Below are 26,138 nucleotides of genomic sequence, written 5' to 3' on the forward strand. Positions count from 1 at the left end.
GGTCTGGGAGATCAGACGACTATGAGGTTGCAGGAAGACAGGGCAAGGAAGTCTCCCAGGCTCCTGGTCTGAGCAACAGAGTCAGAGTAGAGCCATGTGCTGAGATGGGGCAGACAGGGGAGGCACAGGTTGGAGGCTTGGGTGTCAAGAGTTCTGTTTGGGCCATGATGAATTTCAGGTGTTTATTAGACTTTCAAGTGAAGATGTCAAGTAGCTGATTGGACAAGGTCAAAGCTCAGAAGCATGGTCTAGATTGAAAATATATAATACATTAGGGGAATATTGGCTTAGAGTTCTCTTTAAAGCCCTGAGAGTGTAGAGAGACAAGAGAAGATGTCCAAGAACTGGGCCTAAGGACCAAGTCCTGGAGCCTTCTGACTTGATCCCTGAAGAATGAGGACTTTGCCAGGAAGGTAGGAAGAAGGCAGTCCAGGCCGAAGGAACGGCATGGGCATGAGCTTGACCTAAAAGAACATGGGCCTCAGGGCTCTTAGAAACTGTGCAAGTCATCCAAAACAAGGAAAGTCTGAGAAACTGTCACAGCCAAAGCAGCCAGAGGGGACATGATGACTGAATGTCATGTAGTATTCTGGAGGGATTCTGGAACAGAAAAGAGACATTAGGTAAAAACTCGGGAAATCTGAATAAAGTATAAACTTTAGTTAATAATAATGCATCAATATGGTCTATTAATTGTAACAAATGCACCATACAACTCACATGTACAGCTGCATACATGTAAGGTGTTAATAACAGGGAAACTGGGTATGGGGTATAAGATAACTGTCTGTACTATCTTCTTAACTTTTCCCTAAATCTAAAACTATTTTAAAAAATAATAAAGTTTATTTTTTAAAAAAGAGCATGTGTCTCTTAAATACACACGTGGGCACACACACATACACACACATACATCCATTCCAAAGACTATGATAATTTCTTTCTCTGGAGAGGACTTTGACCCTGACCAGTGCCTTGAGTCGTCAAAAGACTCAAATACATTGTGAATATCCCATCACCCCTCCCTCTGCCAAAGAACCAAGGGTCCTCACCTCCACCTACTTTCTTTCTGTTTACAGAAAACATACTCTCCTCAGGCCAGATTTCATAGTGAAAATGAGAAGCAAAGACGAAATGGCTCAGGTAAGTCAGACCCACCTAGAATTCCTAGGTGCGGCCAGAGTCCATCCCTTCAGCATGCTCCACAAAAGCACATCCCATAGCCACAATTTCCCTGAGTCCCACTTTGCTCCACAGCTGTTTTGGTTTCCCCCTTGCAGCAAAAGTTCTGGCACCATCTGAGTTCAAATTCTGGCTCCACTACCAACTCATTATGTGATCTTGAGCACGTCACTTGAGCCTTATTTCCTTAACTGTAAAAGGGGCATAACCATTGCTTGAGGCCAGGCGTAGTGACTCATGCCTGTAATCCCAGCACTTTGGGAGGCCAGGGCAGGTGGATCACCTGAGGTCAGGAGTTCGAGACCAGCCTGGCCAACATGGGGAAACCCCGTCTCTACTAAAAGTACAAAATTAGCTGGATGTGGTGGCATGCACCTGTAATCCCAGCTACTCAGGAGGCTGAGGCAGGAGAATAGCTTGAACCCAGGAGGTGGAGGTTGTGGTGAGCCATCGAAAGAAAGAAAGAAAGAAAGAAAGAAAGAAAGAAAGAAGAAAGAAAGAACCATAGCTTGATCAAAGAGCTATCGAGTGGATTAAATGAGGTGAACTGTAAATTGGATAAAATTTCATCCTCTGAAGAAAGGATATAAGGTAGTGAACGCCAAATATCTGGAATCATGCCTGGCACTCCTGAAGGCGGGTTGTTGATGACAGACACAATCAATCTGACCACCCAGTGAGGCCCCCGAAGATCAAGTGTCACCTTGGGCCCCTGACTGGTGTCTGAGGTGTGGCAGATGGGCCTTCAGGACACTGGATGGTGTCTGGGGAGCAGAGAGGTACAGGACCCCTGAGTCAGAGCAGAAGCTGGGTCTGGGCAGTGGCCATGGGCCAACCAAAGAGAGCTTGGCCAACAGTTGGCCTTGAAGGTACCAAGACTGGTAACAGGCAGCCGAGACCCCAACAGCCAGCTCAAGATTCCCTGACCCTTTCAGACACAGTCTTGAACAGAGGCCATCCAGTACCCTGGACAGCTCCAGGAGTCGCTAGATTTCAGGGGCATAAATTTTGTGGGCAGAGAACTGGATTGGGTCTTGGTTGTGCACACACGGGCAAGCCACCTCACCTCCCTGAGTCTCAAAGACCTCACCTGTAAACTGGAGGGAATCCCACCCTTCAGGGCTGTTGTGACGAGTGAATGAGATAACAGAAAGGAAAAGGAGCAGGTGGCCAAGGTCTGTAGTCGGACCACCCGCATTCAGGTATCCCAGTCCCACACTGTGTGACTTCAGAGAAGTTGCATCACCCCTCTGAGTCTCCGTTTTCTCTCATTTGCAATGTTAATAGACCCTGCTTCATAGGATTATGAAGATTAAATGAAACAGAACATGAAGCACACAATTAACATGAATTTTTATTTTAGAAGAAACTCAGCACCAGACACAGAATAGATCCTCAAAATTGCCAGCTTCTTGTATCTCCTGAAGCCCCCTGGTGAGCTTGGCACCTCCCACCTTTAGACCTGATTGGCCCACTCATCTCTGATTGTTACAGACACTCCACAAAGCCAGAGAAAGCAATCTGGTGGAATTCCGTAGACCTCCGCCCTCAGCCTTCGCACCCAGCGAAGACCCTGCCTCTCAGTGCCACCCACCCCATGATATTTGGGACATGTTTTAAAGTACCAGTATATACTGTATAGTGTTTGTTCTGCACCAGCCTCTGTTCTGGACCACACACACACACACACACACACACACACACACACACACACTCTAAGCTGATTAACCTCACAACCATGTGAGGAAAGTACTCTGGTTATCCCCATTTTACAGATGAGGAAACTGAGTTTCTGCAAGGCTAGGTAACTAAATCGTGGGGTCACACAGCTATTAAATGGTGGTGGTGAGACCTAATCCCAGGTATGGTGCTTCAGAACCCCATGCTGGTAGCATCAACGAGGCCGGCGGCCAAAGAAAGAAGAGTAGGCGGGAGACCGATCCTGGAAGTCAGGACACTGTGTTCTCGCCTCGGCCCTGGAACCTCCGGGCTAGGAGTCCTCACTGCAGACGTTCACCTGCGCCCTGCCTGCTACCTGGGCGCGGACACCTGCCCTGGCCCCTGCCCCCCTCCTTCCCCCGGCGGCATCTCCTCACCCGCCGCCGTAACCTGACCCTCGGTGGGGTTTGGGCCTTGGAGCCGCGTCACCGTCGCGGAGGCGCTCGGGCTCCGGACTAAGCTCTTGCTGTGCGCTCCCGGGACCCGCAGTGCTGGCTCTGCAGTAGGAGGCGCGCGGGCATGGCGCAGAGGTTGGGCGAGTGGGCCCGGGGGCCCTCCGATGCCACCGGACTCTACCGGGCTGTGCTGCTCAGGTCGGGTAAGTGGGAGCAATGCCACCCTCGCCGCGGGAAGAGCGCGAGGAGGGCTCGGCGGTGCACGGCGCTCAGTCCCTGGTCAGCCCGCCGCTGGGCGCCTCTACTTCGTTGCTCTGCTTCTTTCCTAACCTTACGTCATTCTTTTTGCTTGCTTGTTTGTGACAGGGTCTCATTCTTTCTCCCAGGCTGGAGTGCAGTGGCGCAATCGTAGCTCACTGCAGCTTCCAACTCCTGGGCTCAAGCGATCCTCCCGCCTCAGCCTCCTGAGTAGCTGGGACTACAGGTGCGCACCACTACACCCGGCCAATTTTTTAAATTTTTTGTAGAGACGGGGTCTCTCTAGTGCTGTCCAGGCTGGTCTCTAACTCCTGGGCTCAAACGATCCTCACGTCATTCTTTTTAATTACTTTTCTTTTTTTTTTTCTTCCTTCCTCCTTTCCGCTTTTCTTTCCTTCCTTTGTTCCTTCCCTCTTCCTGTATTCATCCTTTTGGGGATCTATGACATACATTGTTTTCTTCCTATGTGTGAGAACACGCGCACACAGTTTCTTGACTACAGAAGTCCTGTGCGATTCCACCTCCTGGCTGATCTCTTAAACAGAGACTCACACAAGTGCGCGAAGGCGGCTGTAGGCTCGGCAGGTTTGGGCCAGGAGAGAGGAAAATGGGCACGACCGAGTAGCAGGCAATGGGGCATAAAGAAGCAGGAGCCTGGCAGCAAGGTTGAAGGAGGTCTGCTGTCCAGTGAGGCATGACATAGGAGGGGAGGAGAAGGGAAAGAGAGCTACGAGAGCAACTGCCTTTCTATATGTGTGCATGCAACGATTTGGAAGGAAACACAGAGTGGTTTTATTTCTTAAGGTTGGGGATTGGATGACAGATGCTTTTTCTCTTCCATCTTTTTGTTTGCTTGTTTGCAGTAAACACGTGTTGCTTTTCTACTCAGGAAAAGGAGGCCTTTTTATTTAGAAAAATGAAGTTAATGTAATGTATGACCAGTGTCCAAATAATTCGGAGAATACAGGGATGTAGGGGGAAAAAAGAGAAAGCAAAGCCCCAGTAAGCATTTGTGGTATTTCCTTCCGGAGTATCCTTGGAGAGAGACGTTTGGAGGAGGTGAAATGCTATCTCGTGCTGGGATCCTGCACCGTGCGGGTCCGTGATTACAAAGCGTCAATGGACTTGGACTCACGGGCCAGCTACGCTCTGCCTTGGGCAAGGAGCTGGCGCTACCCGTGGGCCTGCCCGCCGACCCCTGTGGAGCCAAAAGCGCGAGGCAAACCAGCTGCCGCGTCTGCAGCGGCGGTGCCTGTCCCCGCGCCCTGCGCGTCCAAGTCTGGAACTGCTCGCCCCTCTCGCTTAGGCCCCGCCTCGGGGAGATCCCGCCACCCAGTTACTGGAACCACAGTTATCCAAGTCCCAAAGCAAGAACTGGTCCAAACTTTAGGATTGGCGGCGCCTTCCTAAAGGAGGGTCTCAAATCTGGCTGAGGCGGGGCAGGCAGAGAGGGAGAAGCTTTATCGTCAGACGAATCTGATTTCAAATCCCTGCTCCGGCGATTTCCCCACAAAGCACGCCACCCTAAGTGTCCCCACCCAGTTCTCGATCGTTTCACAAAGCTGCGGAGGGGGTCTCCCTAATCTGAAGGCCTTGTGTTCCCCCTCACCTCTTAGCTATCAACCCACGCAGAATAGCAAACACGTAGGAGTGGTTCCAAGGGCTGCAGCCTGCCGGGTAAGGAGCAGGAAGGGAGGGGTGCCTGGGAAAAGGGACGGAGGCTGCACTGGCGAGCACTTAGTATCCGCTGCGCAGGCTGCCCTGGCTCCTTCCCTCCACCACTCTACAAATGTTACCCGTTGACGGTGTCCAGGTTCTTGGCGTCTTGAACAAAGAATTGGACAAAACGCACAAAGCAAGGAAAGAATAAACAAAAGCAAAGATGTATTGAAAATGAAAGTACACTCCACAGGGCGGGAGGGGGGCCGAGCGTGGGGCCTCAAGAGCCCCGTTACAGAATTTTCTGGGGTTTAAATACTCTCTAGAGGTTTCCATTGGTTACTTAGTGTACGTCCTATGTAGACGAAGAGGACGAAGTGAAGTTATATAATCATTTACTGAGTGCACTCCCTATGTAAATGGAGAGGATATTTCCTGTCATAGCCAAAGTGTTTCCATTTGATTTCGTTCTGTTCTGAGAAGTCACCGTGAAGCGGCCTTATGTCCCCTGCCTCCAGACCCTATTCTCCTGCCTCACAAGGACACTGCCAATTGTCATCTCCATTTAAGAGATAAGGAGACCGAGGTTCAGAGAGCTTAAGTACCTTGCCCGTGGTCCGCTAAGGAACATTTTCTACCCCACAAAGAGGTAGAAAACACATTCAAACTATTGTCCATCCATGCCAAAGTCTGCACACCTTCTGATCATAGTCACAATAATGACTCATAATTGTTAGTCACTCACAGTCACCCCATCTCTGCTGTACATCTGCCATCTCATCAACTCCCTTCATTCATTTATTCATCCAGCTAATATTTATTGGCCTCTGTTTCCAACGTGAAGGGATGTATTTATAAATAAAACAGATCTGCCCCTCCTCTCAGGGAGCAGAGTAATGGTAACCGCTATTGGAAACATGAGGAAACCAAGGCTCAGATGGTAACATGACTTGTCTAAGGTCATACAACTCATCGGGAGTGAAGCTGAGATTCAAACCAGGGCGGTGTGCCTCTGGACCCGCTCTCTGGCGGCTCCACACAGGGAGCAGTAGGAAGTGAGAATGGGAGTAAGGAGCCAATTTGGCCATGTGGTGAAGGGGTGGGCTTCCTTTCCTTGAGGAGCTCCCAAGGAGGACATTACAGATTCAGACCCAAAATAGAGGCTGTTTTCATTAACGGTAGCCTCAAGTCATACAGCAGATAATATAACACTGGGTGACTCATGCCTTGAGGCTGGGAGTTCAAGACCAGCCTGGGCAAAATTGTGAGAGTTCGTCTCTATAAACATTTTTAAAAATTAGCCCAGCATGGTGGTGCATGCCTGTGGTCGTAGCTACTCAGGAGGCTAAGGTGGGAGGATCACTTGAGCCCAGAGAGTTGAGGCTGCCATGAGCTGTGTTTGCTCCACTGCACTCCAGCCTGGGCAACAGATCAAAACCCTGTCTCAAAAAAAAAAAAAAGAAAAAGAAAAATGTTTATCCCAAGGTATTTCAAAATAATTTCGTTTATTTTCTTTTTTTTTCTGAGGCAGAGTTTTGCTCTTGTTGCCCAGGTTGGAGTGCAATGGCATGATCTCGGCTCACTGCAACCTCTGCCTCCTGGGTTCAAGCAACTCTCCTGCCTCAGTCTCCTGAGTAGCTGGGATTACAGGCGCCTGCCACCATGCCCAGCTAATTTTGTATTTTTAGTAGAGACAGGGTTTCACCATGTTGGTCAGGCTGGTCTTGAACTCCTGACTTGAGGTGATCTGCCCACCTCAGCCTCCCAAAGTGCTGGGATTACAGGCAAGAGCCACCGTGCCCAGCTAAAATAATGTCTTAATATTAGAGTAAGACATGCTCACCATAGATACTTCAAGAAATTGAGACTAAAGAGGAGGAGGCCTAACACATAATCCCAGTAACCACAGGCGGCCACAGGTAACATTTGGAAATGTCTCCTTCCAATCCTTGCTATGCATAGTGTGTGTGTGTTTTACATTGTAGAGATTGTTCTGACTCTAGTCTTTAATTCCACTTTTTTCAGTTGGATGAAAATCTTGAATGCTCAGCCGGGCACAGTGGCTCACGCCTATAATCCCAACGTTTTGGGAGGCCAAGGCAGGTGGAGCACTTGAAGTCAGGTGTTTGAGACCAGCCTGGCCAACATAGTGAAACCCTGTCTCTACCAAAAATACAAAAATTAGCTAGGCGTGATGGCAGGTGCCTGTAATGCCAGTTACTCGGGAGGCTGAGATGGGAGAATCGCTTGAACCCGGGAGGCAGAGGTTGCAGTGAGCCGAGATTGCACCACTGCCCTCCAGCCTGGCAACAGAGCAAGACTCTGTCTCAAAAAACAAAAAACAACAACAAAAAAAAAAGAACGTGAATGCTCTTAAGTGAGTTATCAAAATAATAGTTGCCACTTACAGAGCCCTAACTCTGACTCTGTGGCAGCCACAGTGTGAAGGGCTCTCCAGAACATAACTCCTTGGTTCCTCAAAAACATGTCTGCCTTATTTTAGGGAGGAGGAAACAGAGAGTTGAAGGTCACCTAGTTGTCCAGCAATGCACTGGGGTCTGGGTTGGCACCAGAGTCCATGCTCTTAATCACAGGGTTAGAAGGGTCACCTCTGTGGAATAATTCCTGTTTGGCCATGCCTGGAAGGCAATACAGTCCAGTAGTTCAAGTCCACCTGAGGGGCGTTACCTGCATCCTACCTGGAGCTCAGGTCACGTTCCTGGAAGGGAGGAAATCATCTCTCTGCACTATGGACAAAAAGGCACTTCCCCAGGTGCCTGTGCGCATCAGCAGCTATACTTCTCCTCTGCAGCCAAAGGGGCAGACGCAGCCTCCACCCCTGCCTCTGCCAGGTAGGGCTGCCAGATAAAATATAGGGCACTCAGTTCCATCTGAATCTCAGAGAAACAACAAATCATGTTTTAGTGTAAGCATGTTCCAGCTATTTCATGGAATATACTAAAAAGTTATTTGGTGCTCATTAGAAATTCAAATTTAACTTGGATGTGTGGCATTTTTATTTGGTACATCTAGCAACTATGCTGCCAGGAATCATGAAGTTTGCTTGGTTTGACAGCTGTGGTCTGCCCAGGTTCTCCTGCGCATGCGCGCGCACACACACACACACACACACACACAGAAACAGACACACACGCACACATGCTCCCTCTCACATCCTCTCACCATCCATAGATTCACTCACTATGCTTCTTGTCTGATTACACGGGAATTAAAATGTACTGGGGATGGAGGTACCCCAGGGTCCTTCTGCAGCTAAGAGACCAAATTAACCATGTCTAATTGCAGCTGGGTGGAGAGCCAGCTTTCAGAAACAAGACTCTAAGTTCATCCCCACCCCCTCACACTTTCCTGCTTTCACGCTTGAAATCCCTCGACTGGGTAAATTCTTCCCGGTTCAAACTTGTTGTAAAAGCGACTCTCATTGCTTTTATAATCTCTCCACAGATCCCATGACAGGTTCTTTCTGCCAGTACAGCTTCTTCTCCCCCCACCCCGAGTCCTTTCAGCAGAGCATGTTTGAGAGGCAGGGGGCACGGTTTAATCCTAGGGCTGTTTTGTGGGTGGCTGCTCAGAAACCCCACTGAGGCCTTGAAAAGGGGCCTTGGAGATTTAGACTGAATACAGGGTTGAGGAGGAAGTTTTAAGTTGCCATGGAAACTTCTTGTTTGATGTTTGTGGGCCCAGATAAGCTCTTCTAGGCGCCCATGGGCTTGGAGAAAGGGGCCGAAATGAAAGAAAAGCTGTTTGGGGAGGTTATTTTCTGCATACTGCAGCCCAGCCCATTATAGATGCAGGAAAATTCTCTACCTCCCTGTCAGGACTGCCTCCTCTGGTCTTCCCTGTCCCCCTTCCTTTGGGTTCCTCTGGTTCCCAAGAAATCAGACTTAAAAGGGATGGGAGGGAAGACAGGGAGGGGTGTGCCCAGCCCCTGGGCTTCCCCTTCATGCCCCAGCACACCAGGGGGCTGAGCAAGTATGCAGATCCCCAGGCCCCTGGCTTCCCTGAGTCCTTCCTTTTGGAAGAATAGGAAGACCTCCAGGGAAAACCACACAGAAGGATGCAGGAGACAGCGGCTGGGGCTTGAATTATGCAATTACCTGGAGTAAATGCCTCAAAGGCTTGTTTGTTCAGAGGGCCTCTGTTTTCCCATATTCAGATGGACATAACTGAGCCAGATGTGATTCCTAACTAACTACAGTTGTTTGGGAAAGGTTGCTCTTTCTTGCATTTTTAATTCTTAGAGTCTTTTTCTGATAACAAAAGTAATATAAGCTTGAGGCTTTTTTTTTTTTTAACGCCACAAACATTACAGAAATGTAGTGACAAAGGAGAAGGGCCTGTAATTTTACGACGTAGAACAATGCTCCTCAAACTCTTTAATATAAACGAACCCCCAGAGAGGTATGTTAAAAATCTAGATTTCATGGTGGCTTCATGCCTGTGATCCTAGCACTTTGGGAAGCTGAAGCAGGAGGAACACTTGAGGCCAAGAGTTCAAGACCAGCCTGGGCAACATAGTGAGATCTCATTTCTACGAAAAATAAAAAATTAGCCGGGTGTGGTGGCATGTGTCTGTAGTCTCAGCTACTTGGGAGACTGAGGTGGGAGGCTCGCTTGATCCCAGGAGGTCAAGGCTGCAGTGAGCCATTATGGCACCATTGCACTCACCTTGGGTAACAGAGTAACACTCTGTCTCAAAAAAAAAAAAAAAAAAAAATCCAGATTCCTAGGTTCCTCCCTCAGAGGTTCTGAGGATTTAGGCAAGAGCATTTTTAGCACTCATTTCAAATGACATCTAGTAATAATATTTGAGATATATTGATCTAGAGTTGACCTCTGCTAACAGATTAGTGTATTTGCCTCCACACTGGTTCTTTATGTATATACCAACTTTTTTTTATCTTGAAAAGAAAAGAGATCCTACTACATATGATTTTTTTTTGAATATGTAGAAGACATCTTTTTCAGGTCAATACATAGACAGGTTTATTGGCTGCATCTCATCTCGGGGTGTAGCATAGCCTCTTACTTATGGAATGTGGCCTGGGAAAGGGTGATTGTTGGCCGCTGATCTCACGTACAGTTGCACCTGCACATGGACACACAGCAAGATGGTGCTGTAACAAGCTCAGCACTGTCAAGGTTTTTGGTGTCTTCAGGTTAACAATAGTTTTCGAGCCCCTCAGTCCTGGGACAGGAAGATAGTAGGCCCCTGCCCTGGGGCTAGCAGTCTGATGGTTTTGTGTACAAGTTGGGCTGTGAAAAGAGTTTTTGTGGGAGAAGCACAGTGACTCCCAACTGCCCAGGGAAAGTGATGCCCAACATCCAAGGACTACTGCCCAGTTCTCCTTGGCTGTCAGGTGCGTGTTCCTCTGGAGTGTACCAGGTGACAGGCTTCTGTCTTCTCCAGGGATGAGCAGGAGCTGTCAGAAGTTCCCCGGCTCCAGGATCCTTCTTACTCTCCAGCTGTTAGAAGCCACTGGGATTGGTTCATCTGAGCCACCAAAGACCCTAGGAAATACTCAAAATACTTCTTTGCAGAGCAGGACAATGTGTGCAAGGAACCAGGGTCAGCAAAGAGTGGTTTGAACAAGAATCTAGCTGTCCTCTTCTACCATGAGAGTTTGCGGAAGTTAAGGCAGAGCAGGGTGGGAGGCTGAGGGGGCTACCATTCAAAGTGCCTCAAGAAATGCAGAACTGGGGAAGAAGAAACAAAAAGGACCACACATTGTTTCCAGAAAGTTGTTTTTACCCAAGAATTTGAGACCCTCTAAGTTTAAGTGGTTCGAGAATGGTCATTGTGGCCAAGACTCCCTGGACGTGCCTGCTCTGTCCCTCCCACTCCACCCGTCTCTCACCTCCCTCGCTCCCAAGATGGCGCCCAGCCTGCCTTTACATCATACCAGGATCCACCCAGCCTGGGCCTTTCCACTGGCTCTTCCCACCTGACAAAGACTCTCCCGTGTATACAGACTTCACACAACTGACTCCTTGTGATTCAGCTACCCTAAAACACCACCCCCTTTCACCTCACCCAGCCTTGCGTTCATCACGGCATTCCTCACTGCCTGACGTCATCCTGAGTGTCTCCTTCTTTACTGGGTATCCCCCTTGCAGGTAGGTTCCCTGATGGCAGGGATATTCATTCACATGGTACCCCCAGCACTTAGAACAGTGCCAGGAACACAGTAGGAACTAAATAAATGTTTGTTAAATGCACAAATAATATAGGCCTAAGAAGACACAAGGTTGCATTGTTAATGCCTCCATTCGCCTGTGATGCATGTCCTAGGCCTCATCACCTTCCAGCCAACCAAGACTCCATGAGAAAGTAAAGTTGGGGTGGAGGCCCGGTCAACTAGTAGACCCCAGCTTCCTCAATGGGGGACTAGGATGACACTATACAATAGAAAACACTTCTAGCTTTTCGAATGAAAGTTGATTCTGAAATTAGGAGAATGCCTCCATTATCCATAAGCACTCAAGGCTGGCCTTAAGGATCTACATACATTTTTCACTTTTCTTGGTTTTTTTGTTTGTTTGTTTGTTTTTTGGGTTTTTTTGAGACAGTCTTGCTCCATCACCCAGGTTGGAGGGCAGTGGCCCAATCTTGGCTCACTGCAAACTCCGCCTCCCAAGTTCAAGCGATTGTCCTGCCTCAGCCTCCCGGGTAGCTGGGATTACAGGTGTGTGCCACCACGCCTGGCTAATTTTTGTATTTTTAGCAGAGACAGGGTTTTACCATGTTGGCTAGGCTGGTCTCAAACTTCTGACCTCAAGTGATCTGCCTGCCTCGGCCTCCCAAAGTGCTGGAATTGCAAGTGTAAGCCACCATTCCTGGCCTACTTTTATATTTTACATTCACACGTTCATTCTTTGAGCCACTACTTATGGAACACATATTCTGCCAGGCAAAATGCACCATGCTGGGCTCTGGCCTCAGTTCACATAGAGTCCATAGGTCTCTGTTGGAGAAAAGTCCCATATGCTGAGCTTTGACTGTGTGCTTCACTAATGTCATCTCATCCATGTCATCTCCCAACCACCCTGGTATGCTCCACGTTTGACAAACACAGAAACCAAGACACAGAGACACTGAGTGGCTGCTGAAGGGGCTGGTGCTGGAGCCAGGGCCAACATTCGAGCCTGCTGAGACCCAGACACGGTGCTTCCCCTCTCCTACACTCTCCTGTTGGCTCCTCTGTGAAGTGCCGATGACGTTCGGGGTATCAGGAAAATGTTGTGTACGGAGTTTCTGACCCATTCGTGGATAATCAAGAACTGACCCAATGCTGAGCAGTTTCCCCTCCCTTTACACCCCACCCCTTTCCCCCCAGAGCCATTTTCTCCTGAAGAATCCACACCACTGCCGCAGGAAGCTTGGCTTCCCCTCCCATGGGGAAGTGCTGGAATCCACTCTTGCCTGACCCTCCCATAAAAAACAAGGGAAATTCCTTTACGTGAGCTGCCTTGCTCAGAACAAAGCTTGGCGTGTTTCTTATTCCTCATCAATCTGACAAAATGGGTATTTATTTGTGCCTCTCAAGCGTGTGGCTTGGACATGATGTTCCGCATCGTGGAAGTGGCCGTGTACCAAATGAAATATCTGTTACTATAGTAACAGTTCCTTTTTATTGATACCAGAATAAACAGGAATGCAAAGGCTGTCTCACTTGTTGGCACATTTCAGCAGCCTCCCGTTCCCAGGGGTTTAAGAACCGCCCTCTAGAGGCAGCCCTCCTTGCTAGTCTGGGACTTCCCAGTGGAGTGAGGAACCCAGCAACACGCTCCTGACTTCCCTTCCCAAGGACTCGACCTGAGAAGTAAGACCATCTCTGTTCTGTTTCCCCTGCTGTCGAGCGCGGTGCTGTTCGGGAGGAGGTGGAAGGGAAGGAGGGCAGACCCTGTGCACTGAAGTGGGCTGTCAGTGGACCTGAGTGCTTTGAGTTTAGGTACCTGGGCTATGTCCCAGCATCTGTAAAATGATACGGGAGATGCCTCCCGGCACCCTGGGTTTCGGAAAAGGGTAGGAGATAAAGAAGTGAGCCCCTAGGCATAGCCCTGCATTCTTGTTGATCTTTTCCTGCTGCATCCTCAGGTGAATCTGAATTAATGCATGATATAGCCTCACCTAAGTCAACTATCACACAGTATGGGGGTTTAATTCTCGGCACAACCGACAGAACACAGGTTTCAGCGTCAGAACTTGGGCTCAGATTCGAGCTCTTTCTTTCACCGGCTGTGTGATTTGGAGAAATCAGATGACTTCCCTGAACTTCAGTTTCCTTGACTGTAAAAAGAGGATAATGACAGTACCCACCTTCTCAGTCTGTCGTAAGAATTTTGTATTTCATGGGATACGACTGCTAGGTGCTTAGCACAGTGCATGGCACATAGTGCATGCAGGTTAACGTGTGAAGGGCCTGCCTTTCTGGTGAATTTGGCTTTAGGACTTTGCAATACAAGGCAAGTCTGAGATTGGGCCAGAAATCAAGAGCTGTAGGATTGGGTGTGTCACTTTTTGAAACTGCTACCAAACTCAAGTCACTTCGAGCTTCAAGGCAGCCCCCACACCTGCATCTCTGGGTGACTTAGATCCTAAGCGGCCCTCTTAGTTCTGTTGGTGGTAAGTACCTGCTGGAATTTTCCCTGCAGAGGCATCTGCCAGGTAAAGTGGCTGGCATCATGCCACTAATGAGCCAGCAGGGATTCCAGGTCTGCTGATGCTTGTTCCAGATCAACTGCACAATGCTGTCCACTAACCTTGCTAAGGACCCTCCATGTCTAGCCCTGGACTCTGCTATTTAATTGATTCAAAATCCTAAATGCCCACCCAACATTCTCCCAAGGTAGGAAATTACAACGGACCCAAGGCAAAATGTTCAGGAAGTCAGCCTTGAGTCATTGCATCCAAATGGACAAGCAGCTCTGCTGGGGGCTTCCGAGCATCGACCAGAGGCTGCTGAGAGATCTGGAGGTGGCTTCCAGATACACTGTTCTTTGGCTTCTGGCCAGTGAAATACAATTAGGCACTTTCCCCATGGAGAGGAAAAAAGCCAGAAGGGTCAGGAAATCCAGTGACCATGCTTGTCACTTTTACTGAATGCCTCTTTTTCGTTTGCCAATCGTTATTTTGAAAGCCTCTCTTCTCCTCTGCCTGCCATCCCATTAAATGCTGAACCAAGAGGGTCCTGAATGTGTTCTGAACTCAGCAGCTTGAACAGTAATAAGGAAGTGGGGGCAGAGGAGAGAAGGCCAACAGCTGGTCCTCTCCTAAACGAGACCAGCCTGAGGCCAGACAGGCCTGTGGATTCTAGCTTAAGCCCAAAGCTGCTGGGGCCAGGCTGGATCTCCCCAGGGAGAGTCTGTATTTCACATAGGCTATTAGTCCTCAAGTTAGCAGGCCTCCATGTTCTCACCTATAAAATGGGCTCACACAGCCTCTTCATTGGGGTTTCTTGACTATCTAGAGAGAGAAAAGGGACATAACCCTGCTTTGTCAACTAAAAGACATTTTGCACCTTGAAGACAGTGGAGAGATAGAAAGAGCGCTGAATTTGGCGTCCAAGGTCCTGGCTTTGCTGCTTACTCTCTGTGTATCTTGAGACAAGTAGCTTGGCCTCTCTGAGCCTTAGTTTTCTCATCTATAAAATGGGGTACCACTGGCTGCCTCCGAGGGTGATTTAGAGATCCAGATCAAATTCGAGAGGTGACCACAGGATTTCTTCAGTACAGAAGTACCATGGTTTGTCTTCAGTGAGCGTCACTCTGCCAGGCGCTGGGCTAAACACATTGTGCCATTGTATCACTTCATCCTCCAAACTGCTCCGCGAATAGGCTATTATCCTTGCTGTATAGAGGCTCAGAGAGGTTAAGCTACTTGTCCAAGGTAACACAGCTGGGAAGGGTTGCCACCATGAATCAAACCCAGTCTGTCTCCACTAAAACATCTGCTTTAACCATTGCTTTACTGGTTCATGTGTCATTTGTTACAACTGATACCATCAAAGACAGAAATAGGACTACCAGAACAGTGGAGAGGCAAGTGGAAGGGTCACTGAGGTCTTAGACAGAATGGGGTATGGCTATTGTCAAGATGAACTGGGCCCTGAGACTCTGTCAGTGCAGCTCTCCTTCTGTCTCTCCTTACTCTTTCCTGTGGGTGGGGGCACCAGTGTTTGGTTTCAAATCTGCCACCCTGCATTAGCCATGCATGCCCCAGTGGCCCTGTGCCCTCTCCCTGGGAGCAGCAGAGATCTCCACTGAGCCTTGCCTGGTGTGGGGCCAACGTCCTGTGGAGCCTCTGGCGAGGAGCTCTGGGACCTCTTGAGTCACCAACAAAACCAGGGAGGAATCAAGCAAGGGGCTCCCAATCTTTCCTCGGACCTCTTATTATCCCCACCCCATGAAAAACAACATCAGTCCCATAGTCTGCATATTGAGAATTATTTGCCCGTCCTATAGTCATGCAAGACACTTAGTAGCTGTCGCCTACTGGTGGCCCCCACCTCATGCCCAGCTCTTTAGCTCATCCAATCTTCACAGCATCACAATTCTACAGAGGAGCATCCCAGAGGTTAGAGAACATCCCAAGGTCACACAGCTGCTAAGAACTGTGACCTTAATCAGATTTGCTCACAATAACCAGGCCCACTACAGTCAGCTGAGATCCTTCAGGGCCGAAGCAAATAAGTTTGTGTTTTGGGTTAACTCCATGGTTTGCAAAGTTGGCTGACTCTAGGAACCACCTAGGAAGTTTTTAAAAATCCCCAAGGTCAAGCCACCCCCAAAGCCAATTAAATCAGAATCCCTGTGGTGGGACTCCGGCATTGGAATTTTTGAAACTTCCTGTGGTGAGGCCAATATGTAGCCAAGGTTAAGATCCACTGATTTAACCAGTGCAGTTTCTGAGGATGAGAAGTCTCCATCTAGGACTAGGAATGGGATTTATTAATAGTGATTGTTAATAGCAGCTAACAGGGTGGTCACACTGCCATTCCAGGGGCACCATTCACAGTTTAATCTATAGGAGTTGAGGACTTGCCGTTGTGAGGTACACAACCGGCCTGTTGTATGTGGCAGCCCTGGTAGCCAGCGCCAAGTGCTCAACTCTATACTAGGCATTTGCCAAGCACCTTGCAAGTATCACCTCGTTTACGATACCACAACTTCATGGAGAAGGATTCTAACATAATGCTCATTTTGCAGATGAGGAAACACCAGATCAAAAGCAGCTGTCCCATCTCAACTCTGCTGTTCAGTGGGAAACAGCCATAGACAATAAGTGGGCGTGGTGTGTCCCAGGGCTGTGGGATTTGGTCCAAAGGCTGTAGTTTCCAGGCTCCAGCTCCAGAGGGTGGGAAGGCACAGACAGAGCTGACATTCAAATCCAGGTCTGAATGACTTCAGCCTCCTTATCCTTCTGCTTCCTCCTGCATTTCTTTAACAGCCATGAAGAATCCAGACAAGCCACTTACCTTTCTCCTTCATGATTGGCCTGCTCCTCCCTCTCCCTGCTAGCTCTTCTCCTGGCTGTTCACCCTTTTCTTTCCAGAGAGGACCTGTCTAATGCCCACTTCCCCTCTTAGCCCCTCCATGGCCACTCCCCAGATGGACCCCAGAGTCTTGGATCTCTCGGGACGCTCAGCAGCCTTGGGAACCACCCCAGTCCTCTGCCTCAGGAGGCCCAGCTGACCACCCAAGACAGCCTGGATTTTCTTGGCCTGGCACCTGTGCTTCATTGAGTAGTCTCTTTTATAACAGGACCTGTGTGAGGTTCTTCTGCCCAGAGACCCCGGTTAAATAAATTAAAAGGTAGGAAGGCTGGTTCAACTTTCTAAGTCCTGGGGGTCCCCAGAAGCCCTCCTCATCCCACCCCTCGTAGATGTATACATGGATCTCACAGGGGTTGTTTGCTGTGGTTCAGCTCCCTGAGCGGCAAAGGCAATGGTTTTTCCCCTGCAGCCCTGAGCTAAGGCACCAGCCACATCCTTCAGGGTTCCTGCCTCACCCATCACACCAGCCTGGCCTCAGGGAAACACCTTCATCTGGAGGAAATCATTGAGCCAGGGCTGACCACAGATTGAACCTGGGGTGCAGGACTGGCTTTGTAATTGACAGGGCCCAGTGCAAAATAAAAAAGGAGGGCCACTTGTTCAAAATGCATTTGACATTTCAGACAGCAACAACAGAAGATCAAACCAAACAGGGCCCCTCTTCCAAAGCAACCCTGTGCGACTGAGTCCGACTGGCCCTGGGGCAGCCAACCCACTGGCTGGCCAGCGACTTATGTATGGGGCGAAGGTCTCAGCCAGGCCAATCACAGATTTTTTCCCCTGGAATTTAATGGGAGAAAGAGACAGAGACCACCCACTGGATGTGAAGGAAACCAAAGTCATAAAACATCCCAAGGCCTCTGAGAGTTTCCCCACACAGCAGCGAGAATGACCTTTTTAAAACTGAATCAGGCGCGCCTTTCCCTGACTTGAACCCACCCGTCCACCCTCACTCCAGACGCTCTCCCAGTCAGTCAGCTCACAGCACTCCCAGCACACTATGTCTTTTTGTTCCCTGAACAGACCCAGCTTGTTCAAGGTACATGAGTCACACATGCTGTTCCCCAGGCCCCAAATGGCCTCCTTCCTCATTCTCAACTGTCAGATCTTAACGTTGCCTCCTCAGAGAGGCCCTCGCCATACCTGGCTGACAGTGGGTCCCTCCTTAGTCTGTATGGGAGCCTGGAGCCATCTGTGGTCTTTCGTTTTCATTGGCTTGCGTATGTGCTGACTGCTGGCCTCCCTAGCAGAGTGTGGGTTCTGTGAGTGCCGGGACCTCACTTGCTTAGTTCTCTTCTGTGTGTCCAGTGTCTACCGCAGTGCCAGGAAAATCACAGGAACACGAACATTTGTGAAATGCATGACTATTTTTATCATTATGCACTTTCTCACTGGTCATTGCCATTACGCTGGAGCTCTTGATTTTGTGTACTTATTTTGTATCTGGCCACATTGTTGAACTCTCTCAGTTCCAAATGCGTTTCTGTTCATCCATGTGAGAATTCTGGTTATATGGCTTTATCTATGCAAATATTAAGGCTGCCATCTCCTTTCCTAAAGTTATCCAACTTATTCTATTTCCAACCTTATCACTTTGGCAACATACGGTGAGTTTTTTTAAGGATGGTGCAGCTGATGAAAAGCAAGCAGCTCTAGAAGATTTGTGGGGCACAGAGGGACTAAGAACAGGTGAATAGCCAGGGAGCCAAAGTAGTTATTAAAGTGTGGCATAAGCTGAACAGGAAGAGAGCTGAGGTCACGGGAAGGAAAGAGCGTAGCTGAGAATTACTCAGTCAAAGGATGGGTGACACTTGACAATAGGAATAGTCAGCAAAAGAGAGAAGATCTCAAAGCTCCAATCTGAATCCAGGTGTTCTAATGCATTGGCACCCAGAGAGCTTGATCCCACAGACAAGAAACTATCCACACTAAAAACAGAAAGGGGAGCTGATACAGCCAACTTTGTATTTTGTCAAATGCCCATTTTAAAGTAACTCTAAATACTATTATGATCACCTTTTAAGGACCAAAAAATTAGGAAGGATGTAACCTGAAAGCAAACAGCCTTACAAAAAAGATGAGGGAAAAAAAGGGAAGTTAATAAGAATTCTCATTTTAGAAATGGTTCTGAGAATATGAATTCGAGAAAAAAATTAACATGTCTATGCTCTGACATTTCACCTGGCTACATCCAAAATACCTTATAATAATTAACACTTTTTCCAGATTACACAGCACCTTTACATATGTGGTCTTACTTGCTCCTCCTAACAGCAGTCTGTGATGGATCATCATAGAAATGCCAAACACGGGTCTGGTGGCCACCATTGCAAAGTAGAGTCTCCCGTTTGATGCATAGATTCCCGATATGTCACCTTGCAATGTGCACCCTGTCAAACCTCCTCCTCTGTATTTTCTGACCCCAACAAGCTGTTTGCCACTTCCAGGTTTTCACACATCCATGTTCATCCATGAAACTGTATTCGGGCAGAGAATGGTTCTCATCCCCTTCCCAGTGTGGAGGAGGAAATGAAAGTCTGTCCACAGGCAACATGGTGGCCCTCAAGCGGGGGCTGAAGCCTGGTATTTGAGGTGGGGACACACTCCCTCAGTTGCCACATGAAAACCACATGCCACAGGGCACTGGTTCCCCAAGACCAAAGAAAACTTCAAAAGTTGTATTGGCAATTACCAACAAATGTGCAGACACTGCCAACTGTCAGAGCCTGGCAAATAATAGGAGCTCAACCTCTGCAAAGCTAGACTCATGAAGAGAGCAGAGCTAAAGTCTAAATTTTCATTGAAATTCCTATAAGCAGTTAATGGCCAGGTAGTGTCTATACCTTTGAGGCGTTTTTAAGTCAGTCTCTCTCTCTCTCTCTCTCTCTCTGTTGTACTTGCTTTTGGGCATTTCAAGGATAAGGAGCCAGTTTGTAGAAGAGGGAGCCCTTGTGTCTAATTTTTAAGTAAATTGACAGATTTCAAACTGCTGTGGTAGAAGTAGGGCCATTGAGTAGCCAAACATTTGACAACTATCCCTTTGCTATTAGGGACACAGCAGTCTCTGAATTTCATACTCTCCTCTTTGATGTGAAGACAATGAAAAGCTGAACAGTTCCACAACAGAATTTGGAACCGTGAATAGAGTTAGATAATAAAGGGTAATACTTTCTTTTTATCACTGCATTTATCCAAATTGTTTTCAACAAGTACATATTACTCTTTTTAAATGTATTTTCATTTTCTGTTACAAGCTCATTGAAAAACAGAAACTCAAACATAATTCCTTTTATAGTGGGAGAAAACCGTTGTTTGCAAAGTCAAGCCAAAAAGTATGCATGTGTCAACCCATATTTTGTGACCCATTATCACTTTACTTCTACACTCCAGAAACGTCGCAAACATCATCTCCAATTCTCACAGCCCTGTGCATGCGTTCCATTATGATTTCCACTTTATAAGTGAAGAAACTAAGGCTCAGAAAGTCAGGTAGCTTGCCCAGGTATGCGCAGTAGCAGGTGGCCAAGGTCTATCTGACATGAAAACCTTGCCCTTCAACTGTGCCCCATGGGGCAGGGTGAGATTATTGGCTCAGCTCTGAGCTACTCCCCTGCCCATCTCCACAGCCGCCATGTACTCGGAGATCCAGAGGGAGCGGGCGGACATCGGGGGCCTGATGGCCCGGCCAGAATACAGAGAGTGGAATCCGGAGCTCATCAAGCCCAAGAAGCTGCTGAACCCCGTGAAGGCGTCTCGGAGTCACCAGGAGCTCCACCGGGAGCTGCTCATGAACCACAGAAGGTAGGGATGAAGCCCTGCTGCCTGGGCCCATCAAGCACCTGGGCCTGTGGGGGATGGGGAAGGTACCCCTGGAGGAAAGCAGAGCTGGCTACCATCCTGGGGCTGCTGGAGACTGAGGAAAGTTGAGGGTGCCCCTCATGATCACCAGCAAAATCTGTAAAGACCCCATCCCCAGTGGGCCCCTGGGAACCAGATGAACCCAAAAAACCCTGTTCTCTTGCCCAGCCACCCACTTCATGCCCACACTCCAGATACACTTACTGAGTGCCTACTATGTGCTGGGCACTGAGCCCAGACCTGGGGATACAAGAATGAATGGGACCCAGTTCCCATCCTCACAGACAGAGACGGGTGCATAGCCAGGCAGTAGGATGGGTGCATTGATGAGGGTGTAAATAGGCCTGAGACCCCAGAGGAGGAACCCGAGAGGGGTCTAAAATGACTTCACAGGAGCGCTGCTGCCTCAGCTATGACCTGAAGGGGGACTGGAGTCAGCCAGGCCTGGAGGTGGGTGTTGGATGGCAGAGGGAACCTCATATGCGAATGAACAGGAAACAGGAGTCACTCACTGTGCCTGGGGCATCAATTGTGTGGTGCAGGCCAGGGCAGAAGGATGGACTAAGGAAGGGTCTACAGCAGGGGCACAGGGTGTGATGGGCCCGTCTGGTGAGGTGGGGGGATAGGGGAGCTCACAATACCGAAGGGGGCAGGAGTGTTGCAGAGACCCAGGATGGTGGCTGGCTCTTTCATGGCAGGCCGTGGTGTGCAATGACAGAGACGAGCCAGAGGGGCATCTGGGAGGAGGCAGGGGTGGGATGGGGCAATTGATGGGATGTGAATTGGAGAAGGGGAAGGCTGAGCGTCCTCTGGGAGGACTGGGAAATACTCCTGCTCACCAGTAATAGCATCAGCCCAGCGTTGCTTTCAGAGCTCCCTCTGCTGGCTGATTCTGGTATTAGAGCCGATTGTGATTTCTGTTCTTGTTTTCAGCTATGTGACTAATATCCTAGCAGTTATCATTTTGTACACTGAGTCGCTTTTGTTTTTGTTTTCAATTAGTATTATAATATGAGCATTTTCTCTGAGTGGCTTTTAGATTCATCCCTTTAATATCAAAAAACATCACGACAATCAAAAACAAAAGCTTAAAGACAAATCAGAGAAAGTATTTGTAATATAAACAAATTTTATTTTTAAAACTCATGTATACAGAAAAAAATTAATAGATTCAGATCTCTTAAAATCCACAAGGAAAAGATGAATAAAAAGTAATACAGTACAGCCAGCCGTGGTGGCTCACACCTGTAATCCCAAAACTTTGGGAGGGCGAGGCAGGAGGATCACTTGATCCCAGGAGTTCAAGGCTGCAGTGGGCTATGATTGCACCACTGCACTCCAGTCTAGGCAACAGAGAAAGTCCTTGTCTGTAAAAATAATAGTGATAATACAGTTAATTCACAAAAGAAGAAATGCAAATGGCTGGTAAACATATCAAATGTTGTTCCATGTGACTAATAAAGAAACAAATGAAAAACAGATATTACTTCTTGCCTACCAGATTCTCAAATATAAAAAGATTGGCTGGTGATGGTGGGGAGAAATAGATGCTCTTGTACACTGTTCACAGGAGGATACACTGGATAACCTTTCTCAGGCACAAATAGATATATGTACCTCAAATCTTTTCAAAGAGCCTGACCCGGCAATTCTACCTTTAGAAAAGTATCCTAAGAAAATAACCAGAAATAACGTAAAACTTGGTCTCTGCAGTCAGACAGGCCTGGGTTCAAATCCTCATCTGGCCCATCTGTAGCTGTGACCTGGACTGGTATCTTCAGCCCTAGCAGCCTCAGTGTATCTTCAGCCCTAGCAGCCTCAGTTTCTGTCTCGGTAAAATGGGACAGTAATGGGTCCACCTCCAAGGCTACAGGGAGGATTGCACAAGATAATATTGGGGGTTGGTGTCACCGCAGGAAGCAGCCCTGAGGCTGGGGGAAGCGGGAAGGTGATGGTCTCCTGACAGCTCCCCCTTCCCCACCCCAGGGGCCTTGGTGTGGACAGCAAGCCAGAGCTGCAGCGCGTCCTGGAGCACCGCCGGCGGAACCAGCTCATCAAGAAGAAGAAGGAGGAGCTGGAAGCCAAGCGGCTGCAGTGCCCCTTTGAGCAGGAGCTGTTGAGACGGCAGCAGAGGCTGAACCAGGTGGGTGATGGGCACCCAGCCAGGATCACGCATCCTCCAGGGCTGTCCTCCAGGGAAGAGCTCTGCTGTGACCACAGCCAGTAAGAGGGAAGAGGATCAGCAGACAGAGCACTGGACTAAGAGTCCACGCCTGGCCTGAGTCCTCCCTCTGCCATTCACTTTGCTAGGTCCTTAGGGTGAGTGGTTTCCTGTCTCTGAACCTCAGTTTCCTCACTGGCCCAGTGTACTGCACGCTGGTTCTGATTTCATTCTTACAACTGTCTTGCGTACCAGGTGGCATTCCCATTTTAGAGATGGGGAACCTGAGGCCCAGAGCGGGTGAGTGATTTGAACCAGGCTTCACAAGGAGAACTCAGTCTTATGCTCTGTGCCCCAGCTACCAGGCTAGTAGCAAAACTCATCCTCAGGTTGGTTCTGTTTCCCCACTGAGTGGGCCCTTGGTCCAAACTCCGTAGGTTTTCAGAGTAGCAATCCCCCTAGCTCCATCCACTTCACCCCTCTGCTTCTCCCTCCTTCAGCTGGAAAAACCACCGGAGAAGGAAGAGGATCACGCCCCGGAGTTTATTAAAGTCAGGGAAAACCTGCGGAGAATTGCCACACTGACCAGCGAAGAGAGAGCGCTGTAGGGCCAGCTGCCAGGCTCAGGCCACCACCCACCCTGGCCTGGACACCCTCCTCCAGCCCTTCTGCACCTGGCAGCCCTGGGCCCCAGGCCTTGGGACGTCTGTGATGTTCCCACCTGCTTCTGTAGAAATGTGTCACCCCAGAGGGCCTGGCTCTCCCTGGGAGGCTGGGGCCCCTAAGCTCCTAGGCTTTTCCTTCCAAGCACCCAGACCTTCTGCTCCACGAGGGAAAACTTGCATCCCTCCCTGCAGGGGGTTCAGAGCCCAGCACAGGGGGTTTCTCTGGCAGAATTGAGGAGGAAGAGGCAGCCCTCTGGCTTGACAAGCCTTCTGTTCTGCCCGGGCCTTCCCACCAGGAATCTCCAAGGCTCCCCAGGGCCCCGCTTCTCCGCGCACCCAGCTCCTAGGTCTCAGAGAACTCCCCCACCTGTGATTTTACCTGCAGCCAGCAGAGCTTAGCTTCAAGGACACCCGCCTCCAAAGCACGGAGGGGAGGACGGGCAGGGCAGACCGCAGGTGGCCTTGTTGCTGCCATCCTGACTAGGTGGGAGGACACTAACAAAGACAGCTGTTTTGGGTCTTCTCCCCTCACCCATGCTTTCATCATCCCCTCCGCACAGCGCCCACCGCCACCCCACCCCCGGCCCATCCAGGCCTTCTAACCACACCTACCCAGGGCTGCCACATTCCTGCGCCCAGAAGTCTGCAGCAGTGCCTCACAAACTTGATTGTGCATGCAAATCACTGGGGATCTTGTTAAAATACAGCTTCTAACTCAGTAGATCTGGGGTGGGGGCTGAGATCCTGCATTTCTAACAAGCTCCCAGGTGAGGCGGAGGCTGCTGGTGTGAGGACCATGCTGTGAGCAGCAGGGCGTGAGTGCCCAGGGCTGGTATGTATTAGAAATATCACGCCTGAAGCCATCGCTGGCCCCCACCTCCCGTGGACTGATGCCCCAGGGATTCCCACCCCACCTCTGCAACCCCAGATTTTCTTCATTATCCACCCCGCCCCAGACTCCCACCCCCAGGAATTCTCCATGAAGACTTTGGCCTAGCAAATTGTGTTAGTTATGTGAGTGTTGTTTTAATCAGAGATGTATGTGATTGCCAATCTGCATTTCTTACCAGTGTGACCACACTGTTATGATGCAAATCTAGCCAAAAAGAAAAGAATTTTTTTTTTTTACTTTTTCCTACAGTCTTATGGAAAGCAAATATACAATGATTTCCAATAGGCTTCTGGAATAGAAACAGTGGTTTGAAGACCCCACTGCCGCCTTTATGGACTGGCCCGTTTGAGTCTGAATCCCCCGCCTCTGTCACCTGAGACCCAACCCCTAACTGGGCCAACTCCAATGAATTCACCCATTTTTCTTCTTCAGAAGGCGTTTCCTATGTGAGACCCACTTATTTTAACCTTTTGCTCCTATCCCATTTTTAAAGAATTAGAGAATAAACCAAGCCTGTTCTTTTCCCCTGAAATCCCTGCCTCTGGCTCCTAAACCCATCATCTAAGGTGACAGAGCAGTGCTGGAATAGCATCTCCTTTCACTTCCCCCAAAGCTGCCTCAAATCGCTGCCACTGGCATGCTCTCTGATTCCTGGAAGCAAACGTGGGGCTGCCGGAGGAAAGGGATTGTCCCGGTCTTACTCGTAACTGGGTGGTTTGAGGGTGACTAAAGTCGTGCTTTTCCTGTGTGTGGCCAGCACAGGGCTGTAAATGCAGATATTCCGCCTGTGTGCATATAAAGTCAAGCTCAAAGAGGCTCCTGAATGTGACTGGCGTGCTGAGAATGTGGTTATGCTGTTTAATGTATGTCAGGTGAGGGTTACGCTGAAGATGCACAATCCCTAAAATAAAGATCACCACATCCCCAAAGAAGCAGCCCTCGGGTCCATGTGTTGTTCAGACATGTGAAGAGAAGCAAGACAGAGGGTCTCAGATAGATGAGGGGTCCCCAAGGGAATGCCTGGGGCTTTACCCAGTGGTCCCCAGAGGTGCTCCATGGAGGCAACAAGTCTTTCCGTGAAGCCCCAGAAGTAGAAGGGACCTCAAGCACCACGCCCTCCAGGGCAGCTGTACAGAAGACCTTGGTTCACTCTTCAGGGGTCGTCCCAACTCCATATCTCCAGCCACTCCAACTGTGGAGGCTGTAAACCCAGATTCTCACTGTTCCAGTCTCCTTTGCAGCATAGGATGGCTATGTGATTTGGTGTGGCCAATGAAATTGAAGAGGAAGTCTACAGGGGCTTCTGGGAAAGCTTATGCTTTTCTGATAAAAGACACAGGCATGGCTAACATCTCCCTGGCCTCCTTCTTTCTGCTTTGATTGAGGGTGTGATGCCTGGAGCCACAGCAGCCACCTTGCTACCATGAGAAAAAGGCCAAGAGAATCACAGAGTCATTGACCCTATCATTATTTCACCAAGCCAATGCCAGCCACCATCCTTCTCCATAATTATTGTAAATAAAATAAATCCCTCTTTATTTAAACCGTTGTTGGTCAGTCTCTGTTACTTGCAACCAAAATCATCCCTAACTGACAGAGAAAGCCAGTCCCTGCCTGTCCAAAATTACCTGCAGGCTGTGCTAAAAATCCAGATTCAACTTTCCCATCAGAAGCCTGTTGGATCAGGATCCCCAGCTGCAATGCCTGGGATCTGTTTTTCTGTACCTTCCCCATATAGCCTACCTAGCATGAGTCTGAAAACTGGTACTTGGA

At 49.1% G+C, this 26,138-nt stretch overlaps 1 protein-coding gene across 4 annotated transcripts in view; it reads left to right on the plus strand.

Annotated features, from left to right (window-relative positions):
- Window positions 1-25,909, plus strand: part of FAM107A (family with sequence similarity 107 member A) — a 63,766-nt gene extending 37,857 nt beyond the window's left edge. Inside the window, exons 1-5 of one of the 4 annotated variants that reach the window (XM_009200445.2) lie at window positions 12,606-13,057; window positions 16,823-17,048; window positions 20,416-20,590; window positions 22,634-22,790; window positions 23,309-25,909. In XM_009200445.2, the coding sequence (XP_009198709.1) occupies window positions 20,421-20,590; window positions 22,634-22,790; window positions 23,309-23,416 (435 nt within the window). In that variant the 5' untranslated portion in view covers window positions 12,606-13,057; window positions 16,823-17,048; window positions 20,416-20,420 and the 3' untranslated portion in view covers window positions 23,417-25,909. Of the gene's footprint in view, window positions 1-1,079; window positions 1,144-3,260; window positions 3,500-12,605; window positions 13,058-16,822; window positions 17,049-20,415; window positions 20,591-22,633; window positions 22,791-23,308 lie in introns of those variants that run through there. The other 3 variants (XM_009200443.2, XM_003894242.3, XM_009200444.2) reach the window with 3 other exon arrangements.
- The last annotated feature ends 229 nt before the right edge of the window (window positions 25,910-26,138 follow it).

Source organism: Papio anubis, chromosome 2 (assembly GCF_008728515.1).
Source record: "Papio anubis isolate 15944 chromosome 2, Panubis1.0, whole genome shotgun sequence".
Taxonomy (NCBI): Eukaryota; Metazoa; Chordata; class Mammalia; order Primates; family Cercopithecidae; genus Papio; species Papio anubis.